The 13,612-nt window shown below is 39.3% G+C and overlaps 1 protein-coding gene across 2 annotated transcripts in view; it reads left to right on the forward strand.

The window, feature by feature from the left end:
- The window catches only part of MYO16 (myosin XVI), a 327,046-nt gene that overhangs the window by 113,354 nt on the left and 200,080 nt on the right, over positions 1-13,612 (forward strand). For both annotated transcript variants that reach the window (XM_054193468.1, XM_054193479.1), the window contains exons 8-10: positions 4,397-4,472; positions 7,089-7,242; positions 10,818-10,968. In XM_054193468.1, coding sequence (XP_054049443.1) covers positions 4,397-4,472; positions 7,089-7,242; positions 10,818-10,968 — 381 coding nt within the window. The remainder of the gene's footprint in view (positions 1-4,396; positions 4,473-7,088; positions 7,243-10,817; positions 10,969-13,612) is intronic.

Genomic DNA, 13,612 nt, shown 5'->3' on the forward strand with positions numbered 1-13,612 from the left:
TTTTGACAGGGAAGAAAAGTGGAGGACTGAAGGAATTTACTGCTGGGAGTATGTGCAAATTGCATGATGCATATTCATTGTGGTGCAAAGTAGCGCATCAGGACATTTGCATAAAACCTCCAGATTTCTGAATTTACAACTTAAGCAGGTATCTCTCCAATGGTAAAGAAAAAGGAATAAATGATTTGAGGTAGCGGCACTGTGACTTGGATAACAACTCAAGAGTTCAAAGCTCAGCTAGAGCCAGCAGCTTATCCTTTGCAGTTGCTGGCACAGATCTAGCATTCAGCGCAGCATTCAGAGGAAAATATCTGACCCTACAGGAGGGGAAGGCACTTTTCGGGAGCACTGATTCTGCCCACCAGCTAATTCACTAGCAGTAAAACTAACATGACTTGAGAGGGGTTGGAGCTGCTTTTGTAGCCTCAAATGTGTAGGGAGATTTTTGATGAATCTCTATCACTCATTCATGCCCCATATTTCCTACCCTGTCACTGCAGTTACTTATCTCTGGCAACAAGCCTCACGGTCTGTCAGCTGGCCAACACTGGTACTCCTAAGCCTGTGGTTTATGAAACTGAGCATTGGGCTTTCTTAGGTAACATTTAATGTGTGGTAAAACTTGGCCCATTTTTTGGCAGGGGGAAATTGTATTTGAAGGCTTTATAATGTGCCTATTGCAGTAAATTTATTTATTCTGCTTTTTTTTTTTCCCTTGTAGCTTTCCATTTTCATTGTTGCACTATGTATTTCATTAGGTTTAAAGAACAGTTCAACTCTAGTGCTGCCATGCAGCCATGTCCAGTCAGTGTTTTGTCTGTTCATCTATGCATGTTTTTCTAGCACCTTAGATCATAAGTGTTGTTCCTGTTAATGTGAATTGCACTTCATTTCTTTGTAATATTTTCTCTGAGGACTAACACTCAGGTTCACTGTAGGCAGGCTGCTTTTTTTCCCACTTGCTATTTTGGAAAAAAACCCATAGCTCTTTTAGTGTAATTGTGGTGGTCTGCCTGCACATCTGATCATGCATTCTGTCTTGATTGATTCTGATGGAGAAAAAGTGGTCTTTTTTGTAAAAGCCATAGGTGACCTTTTTCCACATTACACAGAATCACAGAATGTTTGAGGTTTGAAGGGATCTCTGGAGGTCATCTAGTCCAGCTCCCCTGGGCACGCAGGCCACCTAAAGCAGGCTGCCCAGGATCATGTCCAAATGGCTTTTGAATGTCTCCAAGGATGGAGAATCCAAAACCTCACTGGGCAACCTGTGCCAGTGCTAGGTCACCCTCACTTTATAAAAGTGTTTCCTGATCCGATGGAACATCCTGTGTTTCAGCTTGTGCCCATTGCCTCTGGTCCTGTTACTGGGTACCACTGAAAAGAGCCTGGCTCTGTCTTCTTTGCACCCTCCCTTCAGGTATTTACACACATGGATGAGATTCCCCTGAGCATTCTCTTCTCCAGGTTGAAGAGTCCCAGCTCTCTCAGCCTTTCCTCATATGTGAGGTGCTCCAGCCCCTTAATCATCTTAGTGGCCTTTTGCTCTCCAGTGGATCCATGTCTCTTTTGTTCTGAGGAGCCCAGAACTCTGCATGATACCACAGATGTGGCCTCACCAGCATTTAGATCTCCTCTCTTGACCTGCTGGCATCTCTCCTCCTATTGCATCTCAGGATACTATTGACCTTCTTTGTGGCAAAGCACGTTGCTGGCTCATGTTCAACTTGGCATCTACCAGAACACCCAGGTCCTTTTTTGCAAAGCTCCTTTCCTTCCAGGCAGCCCCCAGCATGTACTGGTGCCTGGAGTTGTTCCTCCCCAGGTGCAGGACTTTGCACTTCTTGTTGGACTTCATGAGGTTCCTGTCAGCCCACTTCTCCAGCCTGTCAAGGTTCCTTTGTGTGGTAGCACAACCCTCTGGCATATCAGCCACTCCTCCCAGTTTGGTGTCATCCGCAAACTCGCTGAGGGTGCACTGTGCCCCATCATCCGGATCATTCTTGAAGATGTTGAACAGGATTGGATCTGATACTGATCCCTTGGGTACACCACTGGTTACTGACCTCCACCTAGATTTCTTGCCACTGATCCCCATCCTCTGGCCCCAGCCATTGAGCCATTTTTCAATCCACCTGCATGGTGGCATGGCAGCGCCTTACCTGTTTTTCTGTTTGGAATGTATCACATCAGAGCAAACTGTAAATGGAGGTTTACAATGCAGTTTTGCAACTATTTTGAAGACTTCCTTACTAGTACAAGGTGCAGCCTAGAAAAGGCACAGAAATGGGTATTTGAAAAAGTATCAGAGACTGATGTGAGGTGGGAACTGGAGTCTGAATGCTGAATGACTGGGAATGGTAAAGCATGAAGGGTCTATGAAGTCATTTGAAAATGAGGGCAAGCAGCTTCTGGCTTGATGAAAAAGCTTCTGGATTTTTTGTTTGTATGAATTGGCAAAGACAACACTGGAAAATAAGAATCAAAATATATATTGTCATTTTATTCTTAGGGTCTACCATATTTCATTAGATACTGCAATTTCTCTTAAAATAGTCATACCTACTGCATTTGTAACTCTGCATTGAAACAGCTTTGGATAGTAGTAATTTTCTATAATTATTCTACAAATATTTCTACTGTTAGGCACAGTTCTGATGATCTGGCAGTTAGATTTCAAAATACTCCTTCTAAAACATAAGTGAATGAGGTTAAAACTAACACAGACACTTCCGTGTACCCACAAGCAGGTAATTGAAATTAGCAGTGACCTGAATACCTTAGTCTTGGTGATGTTCATCAAGGATTTCCAGCAGGAGTCATTTCTTTTTCAGCAGGAAGCATTGACATTGCAGCATGGAAGGGACTTCTTGTGGCATAAATCCAGAACTTTGGTAACTCAAAAAGCTGTGTTTTGTTCCTAAACTGAAAGTGCATTTAAACACCCCCTCCTTTGATAGAATCACTACCACTTTTCAGAATGGCTGTTAACGAGATTATGCAACTGCTGATGATTTAGTCAGCTCAATAACTAAGCATTCTCCATTTTTTCATAATGAAAAACATAGATGTATGTGTTGAGGGTTCTCAGTTGAAATCAGGGCTAATTGAATTGGGCAATAAAGCTGTTATGGCTTCCTCCCTGCTTCCACAGTTTGCTGAATTTTTTGCTGTTACTGTTAGAATGGAAAGTCAGCATTAGAAAGCTGAGGATAGCAAGATCTTTTTATTTGTATGGAAATTTGCCACAATATTTTCCTGTTTTTCTGTGATTAGAAGTTTTGGGGTTTTTTTTTTTTGCATTTAATTGATTCTTCCTTATCGTGGTATTTTGTAGTAAGTTGCCTCCTGTGTACTGAATCCATATTGAATTTCATTATTTTTATTGCACTGATTTCCTTCCTTTTTAGCCTTTATTTATTTATTTATTTATTGTTTATTTTATTGCCAAATTACTATCCTTTCCCTTAGGTGCCTTCCAATTCAGGTCCCATTTATCTGTAGCTCTCTTCTGCTCGGAAGAATCCTTTCTTTTCTGCACTGCTTTTTTTCCCCTGTGCTCATCCTGGCCTCCCCTGTTGGTTAAATTTACATTATAAATTCTATTTGTTTTAGCATGTATCCAAAAGTGCAAAAAGTTCTCTCATTTACTTGAGCTCTATATTCACATTCTAAATGTATTTTTTGCCCCTTATTCACTTTCTTACCCCTTTCTAACCAACCAATTTATCAGGGTAGACATACTACAGCCTTTGATGGGGCACTATCTCTAGAGACTTTGGTGCAGCAATAGAAGAGCTTGCTAAAAACAGTTGCTTGCAGCAGTCTTACAGGAACTGAAAAATATGTTTTAGATTTTTTCACTATATGATACTCTACCCTACTCTACTATACTATAATTGCTACCATTACTAATGTGTTAAATGGATTTGGTAAACATAAGATAAATGCTCCAATTTCTACTACTGACAGAGAACAGATTTACTACCGTGATGGCTCTGAGTCATATCCCTTTGGCAGTGATGGTACACAGTTCTTGAATTAGCGAAGCATAAAGAAATATTTGTGATCTAAGTCATGACAGGTAGTGATGGAGTGTTAAGTTTTTTCCCATACTGATGCAGATTTGTTTACACGTGTAAGGATGAAGGGAGACTTTGGGGTTGCAGTTATGCTGAGAGTAAACTGAAATTGTACAGGAACTATATTTTTTTTGCCTTGTGTGATTTATAGCAATGTGTGTAGTAGCTGCAGAAGGTGGTGTTTTGGAGGTATTTTTTATGGTTTATCATATGATTTCAGATAGTGCAGGAAGGCATGAATAAACTGAATGACAGGTATACTGCTTCTGTCCTACTTCTGCCATTTCAAACACCACTGTTTTTACCCATTTTAGACCAACCTTGTGAAGCTGCTTTTGATGCACTGGGCAAATCCCAATCTTCTTAACTGCAATAATGAAAAGCCTTCAGGTAGGTGAAAATCCTTGTGTATTATTTATGTAGTAGTTGCTGTGACACTGTTTTCTTCTTGATTTCTTAGTTATACTAAAATATGGAGGGGATCGGTGACAGCCAATCTGGGTTCACTAGGGGAAAACTGTGCCTGATAGATGTAGTGGCCTTCTGTGATGTGGTTACAATATTGGTGGATAAGGGAAGAGCAACTGATGTCATCTGCTTAGACTTGTGCAAAGCATTTGACACTTTCCTGTATGACATCCGTGTCTCTAAATTGGAGAGACATGAATTTGATGGATGGACCACTCGGTGGATAAGGAATTGTCTGCATGGTTACAGTCAATGGCTCAATGTCCAAGTGTAGACCAGTGACGAGTGATATTCCTCAGAGGTTGGTGTTGGGACTGGCGTTGTTTAATATCTTTGTCGGCAACACGGACAGTGGGATTGAGTGCACCCTCAGCAAGTTTGCTGACGACACCAAGCTGTGTGGTGCGGTCAACACACGAGAGGGAAGGGATTCCATTCAGAGGGACTCAGATGGGATGGACAGGCTTGACAGGTGGGCCCATGTGAACCTCATGAAGTTCGACAAGGCCAAATGCAAGATTTTTGCACGTGGGCTGAGGCAATCGCAAACTCAAATTCAGGTTGAGCAGAGAATGGATTGAGAGCAGCCCTGAGGAGAAGGACTTGGGGTTGTTGGCTGATGAGAAACTAAACATGACCCGGCAATGTGCACTCGTAGCCCAGAAAGCCAACCATATCCTGGGCTGTATCAAAAGAAGCATGGCCAACAGGTCAAGGGACGTGGTTCTGCCCCTCTTCTCTACTCTTGTGAGACCCCACCTGGAGTACTGTGTTCAGGCCTGAGGTCACCAACATAAGAAGGACATGGACCTGTTGGAGCAAGTCCAGAGGAGGGCCACAAAGATGATCGGAGGGCCGGAGCCCCTCTCCTGTGAAGACAGGCTGAGAGAGTTGGCGTTGTTCAGCCTGAAGAAGAGAAGGCTCCAGGGAGACCTTATAGCAGCCTGCCAGTACCTAAAGGGGGCCTACAGGAAAGATGGGGAGGGACTTTTTACAAGGGTATGTAGTGATAGGGTGAGGGATAATGGCTTTAAGCTGAAAGAGGGTAGATTTAGATGAGATATTAGGAAGCAATTCTTTCCTGTGAGGGTGGTGAGGCACTGGAACAGGTTGCCCAGAGAAGTTGTGGATGCCCCATCCCTGGAAGCGTTCAAGGCCAGGCTGGGTGGGGCTTTGAGCAGCCTGGTCTAGTGGGAGGTGTCCCTGCCCATGGCAGGGGGTTGGAACTAGATGATCTTTAAGGTCCCTTCCAACCCAAACCATTCTATGATCCTATGATTTTATGATACAGACACATATATATATGTGTGTATACATTTAGTTTATATACATACATACACGTATGATGTGTATATATATGTTCTTTCATATATTGCTAAGAACTGCTAGTAATGATCGTGCAGGATGGCATATCAAATGATATAATGTTTTTCCACTTGTTGCATTCCCTGTTTATTTTTAATTATGTTTCTTCCTTGTAAGTTTTCCAGGGCCTTGGTGTTAGCTGCATTTACACTTCCTTAGTGACTTCTTACTGAGTTCGTTTATCTGTCTCAACTGATGATAGTACGTAGCCTCATGAACTGGAATCTCTGTAGCTGTTGACTGAAAACAAATCCACCATCCAGTTTTCCGGTGTAACACCTGTTGTTTCCCACAGAAGGTGGCACTTTCTTAGACCAGCTAGAAACAGGGAGTTGAAACAGGTGTTATCTAAAGATAACACAATTATAGAATATATTAGGCTGGAAGAGGCTTCAGATCCACTGGTCTAACCCAGTGATCAAAGGTGGGCTACTGCAGTAATGCCAGATAGCAGTGTTGGAGAGAAGAAAACACATGGTTCTATGCCTAGGATAAAATGAAGAAGGAACGCAGGAATGTAGAAAATAGAATCATTCTGTCAGATTATGAGGAGAAACTTCCTTTGCATAATAAATTAAGATATGTCATGCTTCATATAATGTGCCACCTACAAATACACTCACAGGGAACTTCATGACATTTAACCTCAGGAAAGTTGTTTGTGGTTAGATACGTGCCAGTTTGTATTTGCATAAAAGGCTATGGACCAAACTGAGATCATCTAACAGTATATCTAGCTGATCGCATTTAGTATGTATTTGACATAGTTGAGTTAACAATGTTTCTGGTCTGCAAACACAAGAGGTTTTAGCACTTCTGTACGTGCAAGACATATAAATCTAGTTTGCAGAAACGTAAAAAGGTTGCAAAAGGATTTCAGTACAAGTTTTCATTAAAATACAGAGCTGAAAACAGTTTTGTTGCTTTTCCTGAAGTCCTACACAGTGAGAATGGTTTTGAGATTTTACAAATGACAACTTAATTATATACTGAATTTCCTTTGCCTTTGTTTTCTCAGTAACTTTAAGTATTATTTTATGATCAATATCTGAGTAATTATTTTCATTTTATCTAGCTGGATGTTTAATCTTAATCTGATCTAGAGATTTGAATTTAAAGGAGCTTTTCTGCTCTGTTTTCTTTATCTGATATCTTGGTGTTCCACTGTCTTAGATGTTGCAGCTTCTGAGTTTATTGAGGAAATGCTTCTGAAGGCTGAAATTGTTTGGGAGGAAAAAATGAAAGACCCTTTAGCTGTTTCTACTTTATCTCAAGAAGAGCCGTATGAAGAGATCATCCATGATCTACCCACAATTTCCAATAAACTGTAAGTGTTTCTGTTGTAAAGAGTGATGCGCTGAGTCCAGATTATCATTTGAACCCAATTTGTCAATCTCTGAATCCTGTATGGGTGTCCTTGGAGGTATTCAACATGATCCTGGACAACTGGCTCTATGTGTCCCTTCTTGAGCGGGGGGGTTAGACAAGATGCCCTCTACAGGTCCCTTCCAAACTCAACCATTCTGTGATTCTTGAGATTTGATGTGTCAAGTAATTTTTTCGTTTTGGAAATCTACTAAATCATCTTTTGTATTTTTATCTGTCATCTCTTTTTTTCAACCTTAATTCTATAAATATAGACCATGAGTAATAAAATAGTTTGTTATAATTGCCAGTAAAATTATCTGGGGTTGCCATAGTAGAATTGTTAGAGGTTAGTACTGTAGACCCAAACATCCTTCTATTAAAGGAGATGGCAGTAGTGTAGTAAAACTACCATTACTTATGAGAGAAGCAGGGACAAGTTTTTTAGACTGAAATTTCAGAGATTATGCTGTTTACAGATGTTAACTGGCTTAGACGTTGTTTGGAGGATCTCAGCATTGCCTGTGGAAGGTTTACAGTAACAGAAGTTCTCTCCAACAAAAGCTATAAGCTCAAAGAGCCCACAAAAATGTCATTGCAGAATCTCCTTGATATAATTCCTTTTATATCATCTATTTACTGAGTTATAAGCTGCCATGGTGGTTCAAATATTGATAATAAAACTGCCAATTATTTGATTGTCAGCTTCCAGGTTTTTGTATAATTTCTTTTTTCTTAATAAACAAGGACATGCCAGAGGACAGTAAGCTATACAAAACCATCTCAGTTTATCTAGAAAAAACTCAACATACACGTATATGATGTGTAAGCCATGTATGATGGCTTATACACCTAAAAATGAAAATGGCTATGCTTCCATGTAATATGCAAGATTTTTTCCCAGTTAGGCATGCCAGTAGCAACAGTCCTACCTTGTTCAAATAAAATTATCCTAGAGAACTCTCCTTCCTGTCTATTATGCAATATTATTTTGGGTTAAATCTCCCTTTGTGGTTAATTATCTATTAATTATCCATTAATTTTCATAAAAGAAGACAGTTCATGCTAATCCACTTGCATACATTAACATAAAATCTTCTGTTGTGCTGTCCTGTAGTTCAGTTTTCAATGGCATTGCCTGACTTCATCTTGAGACTAATAGAAATACATATGAATGTTGATAGAAATATTTTCCTAAAAAGCCTCTGTTTTCTGGAAACATTTTATTTCAATTTGTTTTATTTTTCACAGTATCTTTTTGAACCTGAGTTATAATGAGTTGTTGGAGTAATTTTAATACATTTTTCTTTCTTGTACTCATTCACATTTTTGTTGTAGTAAGAATTACACGTCAGCATTTCCATCACATAAAGTCCTATTACGATCTCACAAATACACATAATTTATTGGCTATTCTCCTGTACATCAATACACGCAACAAGCCTGTTAAGTCATGGCATTATTGTCCTCTTTAAGTTCAAAATGCATCTGTGGAAACAGAAGCAGAGGCTTTTTTGCTCACACTTTTCTGTGATTTAAAACCTATTTCTCTTTTGTGACACCTGAAAAGTTTATTTGTGCGAGGAGTTTATAGCTGAATTTTAAGAAGTGTTTCTAATGTGTGTTGTATACTTAACACAGAAGTCATGAGATTAAATGCGTAAGGTTCAAATCTACATCAAAAAAATCCTGGATCTTCACATTTTAAGAGAGACATCACACGAATAATAAAAAGTTATAAGTGGCAGTGCTTCAGTTTTTAATATTTGAATTCATTTCGCTTATGCTTTTCTTTAAATCTTTCTTCTCTTTGCCTGTCATTAAATCTTAAAAACAATTCAGAATTTCAGCAGTTTTGGCCAATAGCAAAAGACTACTCAAAACCAAATTTTATATTTAATTATGTTTTGTTCAGTTCTGAGTCTGGGCAAAATGTGCATTAGCATTAGTCATTTGTGCTTGTGGGAGTCACAACTATTTCATTTCTTCTACTGTCTAATAACTGATATTTCTCATTCTATGACATCTAATTGCCAAGTTCACAAAAGTAGTTCTCTAATGGCTTTTCTGTTCTGCAGTCCAAATCAAGAAAACAGGCAAAACCAGTTGGTTCTTGGATCTTTTGTCTGTGTGACATTTGGTAAACAAGTTTATGACAAATTTATCTTAGGTAAATCAAAGCAGGAAATAGAAATTTTTATTTTCGCCAGTGTTCCGCTAGACATTTTACATTAAAATGTCTGAAACAAAACAATCTGAACCATAGATTTCATTACAAAATGTTGAAACTAATTCTTTCAATGTTTGCAGATTGAGGGTTTCATCAAAAGAAAGGCTTTGTTCATGTATCTTTTTTCCAATGGTAAACTACTTTGACTTGTTTTCCAATGAATTCTGCTTAGAAGGTGCTTTGCCTCTGCTTAGGACTGTACCTTTCTAAAACTGTCTGTGTTTCAGTTTTGTTTCCAACAGCAGTTCTTGTCTTGAATTGAAATCAATGTTATCTATGGATCCTCCTTCATTTCATTTGAGTAAACAGTGTATATAATCCTGGCTTTATTATAATCAGTGATCAAACTCAAGTAATTTAAGAGTATAGCCAAGATTTTTTTAAACTTAGTTTGGCATCTGGGCTTTATCCCATAGTGGAATACACTATTCCCACATTGAGTCCACATTTCCTCAATTCAAAGCACTTATGCACACGTTTTGGCAAGCAGCTGCTGTACACTCCATGAGGTTGTCTCATTTGCACTGTCAGAACCCAGATGATTATTTTTTAAGATGTTTGTGTTCTCAACTACTGGGGCTGATTCCTTGCTAATTCCTCTGGATGTACAACCCTGCCAAAATCATCAAAGATTTTGCCATTGTTTTTTTCAGAAGCGTGATGTCATCTGAAGCGTCAGTAAGGAAAACAGCTCCATGTATGTAAAATAGGTTTAACTTACACGTGAATAAAGAATATTGTGTATCGTTGCAGTAATTTCAGACTGTGATGTTTCCTTGTTTGTTTTTTTTAGCATATCACAAATTCAAAGCAGCTTTTGGTCATAAAATGTATCTTGGATATTGTCTGATTAAAAGTAAGCTAAAAAGTGATGGGATTTAATTTTAACTGCAATGGTAATATCTGTATTGAGTTATTGTAAAACATACTATTTTTCAAAACAGTATTGTGTAGGTTAATTGGGTATTTTAAATTCCGCTTCCAAATTGGCTATTGATTTGCCAGCCTAGTGCTGTCAAAAGCAGACTCATGCATATTCTCTTTGGTTTGCTCAGTTCTACTTCAGAAAAGATATGCATAAAGGTGAATTTTAAATCAAAGTGTTTTGCTCTGTGTCTTTGGGAACAGACCAACCTATGTGAACAGTTTATTTCTCACCAATTTCTTTTTTGTACTTGGACCAGGAACTCATGTCTCAGCCCTGAATTGAATCTTAGTTCTGTGTTTGTGCCACCCACATTTGGCAATCTTTTGTCTGTCTGACATCTTCAGGAGGAGTGTAACTGCATTATTGATTCTCTTTGTAGCAATCCCCTGGCTTTACCGATTGCCAAGCAAGACAGTTTGCTGGAGAAAGACACCATGTTTAAAGATTCAACTAAAGGTTTGTGTAAGCAGCCATCTCAAGACAGTGCATCCGAAAACATCACTGTGAACACCACAGCCAAAGTTGAACAGGTAACAGCATGCAGTTTCTTGAAATGTTTGTTAGTGCTTAGGTCTGGAAATTGCAAAGTTAATGTAGACCATAGTAATTTTTTTTTCCCCTCGCCACACAGCAATATCATTTGCACTGTGGAGCCTTGTCTCCTTGATCACTCCCTGCATCAGTCTGGCTTTGCAAAGAGTTCCTTCTCTGCAAATTGAACAGCTGCTTCCTACCAGCTATGGGTGACAGGTCAGGGGCTGTAGCAGTCGGAGGGCTCGGAGCTCCTCAAACTCTATTCAGGGTTCACAACAGGGGAGGAACAACTGTTAGCACTTCCCAAAATGTGCTCTTGTCTCTAACTTTGGTTTACAAAGGAAAGAAACACAACCTGGGAGGCTGCAAAACCAAAGAGAATGTCTGAGGAATATTAAGTTGCAAAATAAGTGGCTGTAATTTAAAGATAGAAATTGCCAGATTTACAGCTGCAGTGTTAACTCCTTTTCTTGTGCTAATGCATTAGGATACAGGCACTGATTATTTGGGTACCTTTTAGAGTTTTCTCCACAGGATCACAATCTCATTCAGTGCATAGGGTGAATGCAAAAGGAGGCAATCATCGATTGCTTGTAAATCCGGCATGTCCTAGCTTTGAATGTTTAGGACTTAAGTGTTGTTTGGGTTGGGTTTTGGGTTTTTTTGGTACAAGAGGTTTTATGTTCTGTTACGTGTATTTGGGAAACACATATTCCAGAAGTATTTAGCCATTTAAGAAAAAAAAACAAACTACTTTAGAATCCAGGGTGGAGTGGAGAATTTTCATTTAAAATAATTTACTCTGAGTTTGAGGCATAACAAAAGAGCAAGATACTGATTCCATTTAAACTATGTTCAGCTCAAAAATACTGCATAACTGCCTAACTGCATAACATTTTTTTTTAACGTGTTCAGAGGAATGTGTTAATCATATGAGATCAATCAGTGAGGTCATGTGTCAGTCATACGAGTCCATCTCTGACAGTCCTCAGCTTTGGAATCCCATAGAGCACTCATTTCCCTACTCAGTCAGAAGATACCACAAAATGTTTTGCACTTGACTTACATCTTGTTTTCATGTCATACAATTTCTGGCCTTGCTGACTCTGCAGTGATGTGATGAAAACACAGTCAATCCAACAGAGAAGCACTGCTGGTCAGAAAAGTAAATGCTTGCAACCCTGTTAGGAGGAACCCTCCTATAATTGTAGGAAAAGAGAGGGAGGTGTTTAGCTTGTGGTCTTGCTGAGACTATGACTTCCTATGGCAGGGGGGTTGGAATTAGATGATGTTTAAGGTCCCTTCTAACCCAAACCGTTCTATGATTCTATGATTACAGAATCACAGAATGGTAGGGTTGGAAGGGACCTCTGGAGATCAACTAGTCCAACCCCCCTGCCAGAGCAGGGTCACCTACAGCAGGTTGCACAGGAACACATCCAAGCAGGTTTTGAATGTCTCCAGAGTTGGAGACTCCACCACCTCTCTGGGCAGCCTCTTCCAGTGCTCTGCCACCCTCAAAGTAAAGAAGTTCCTCCTCATGTTTAGGTGGAACTTCCTATGCTTGAGTTTGTGCCCGTTACCTCTTGTCCTGTCACTGGGCACCACTGAGAAGAGCCTGGCCCCATCCTCCTGACACCCACCCTTTAAGTATTTATAAGCATCGATGAGATTCTAGATGTTCAACAGGAGTGTGGACAAGAACATATGTACTTTCTTCTGCTTGATTCTGTTTTGATACAGACTTAGCTAAAATTATTCAAGTTTTCATTATCTCTAGGCTAGACTTTTACTTTACAGTTTGTGCAGTAAAAGAGATGCAGAAACTGATGGGAAGAAGAGCACCTAATCTCCTAGGTGAGAAAGAGCAACCAGTTTTCATGCTGGTGGTTTACTCCTCCACCATGATGTAGTCACTTCAGGGTCCCAGAATTTCAAAACTTTACTCCTTCTGCTGTTTCACTATACTTCAGTGCAACTTCCCACAACAGTTACAATTCAAATACAAGACAGCTTAAAGGTGAATCTCTTCTTCCTCCAATAGTTGAGAAATTTCTGCAGAAAACTCGCTGTGAAATTCTACTTGACGTGGGCTAGAATGAATGTGTATCTTGTGGTTTTTTAGAAGCAGGAGGAACAACAAACTTTGCCCAACATCTGCAGTTGCTGAATAAGGAGTGATGCTCCCTTAGAAATGAGTAAGCAGGAACAGTCCTGTCTGGGAAATCAGCACTAACATGGGATAGGTTAGAAACCGTGCTGTTTCCGCTGTTGTGTTTTTAAATGACTGGTTGCATTAAAAAAAAATAAATAAAAATCAGAGTTTAACAAAACTTTTCAGTTGGCAAGGGCTTAATATGTTTTGGCTCTTATGGACAAAAGAGCATAAAACTTCCATCATTTCAGGAAATAGTTTATTTTTTAGTAAACTAAAAAATTCCCGTGTTTTGACAAATGAAAATATGAGGAATTTTGAAGTTTTTGAAGTTTTTTGAAGTGACATAATTGTGATCCTGGAAACTGGCCTTTCTGTCACAGATATTTCTTGTTTCAGCATTTCTTGCTAATGTTTTTTGGTTGAATTTATTGTCACTCTCAGGTTTTTACAGAACAGTAAGCTGCAGTAGCTTAAACCTGTTA

This window comes from Rissa tridactyla, chromosome 1, assembly GCF_028500815.1.
Source record: "Rissa tridactyla isolate bRisTri1 chromosome 1, bRisTri1.patW.cur.20221130, whole genome shotgun sequence".
Taxonomy (NCBI): Eukaryota; Metazoa; Chordata; class Aves; order Charadriiformes; family Laridae; genus Rissa; species Rissa tridactyla.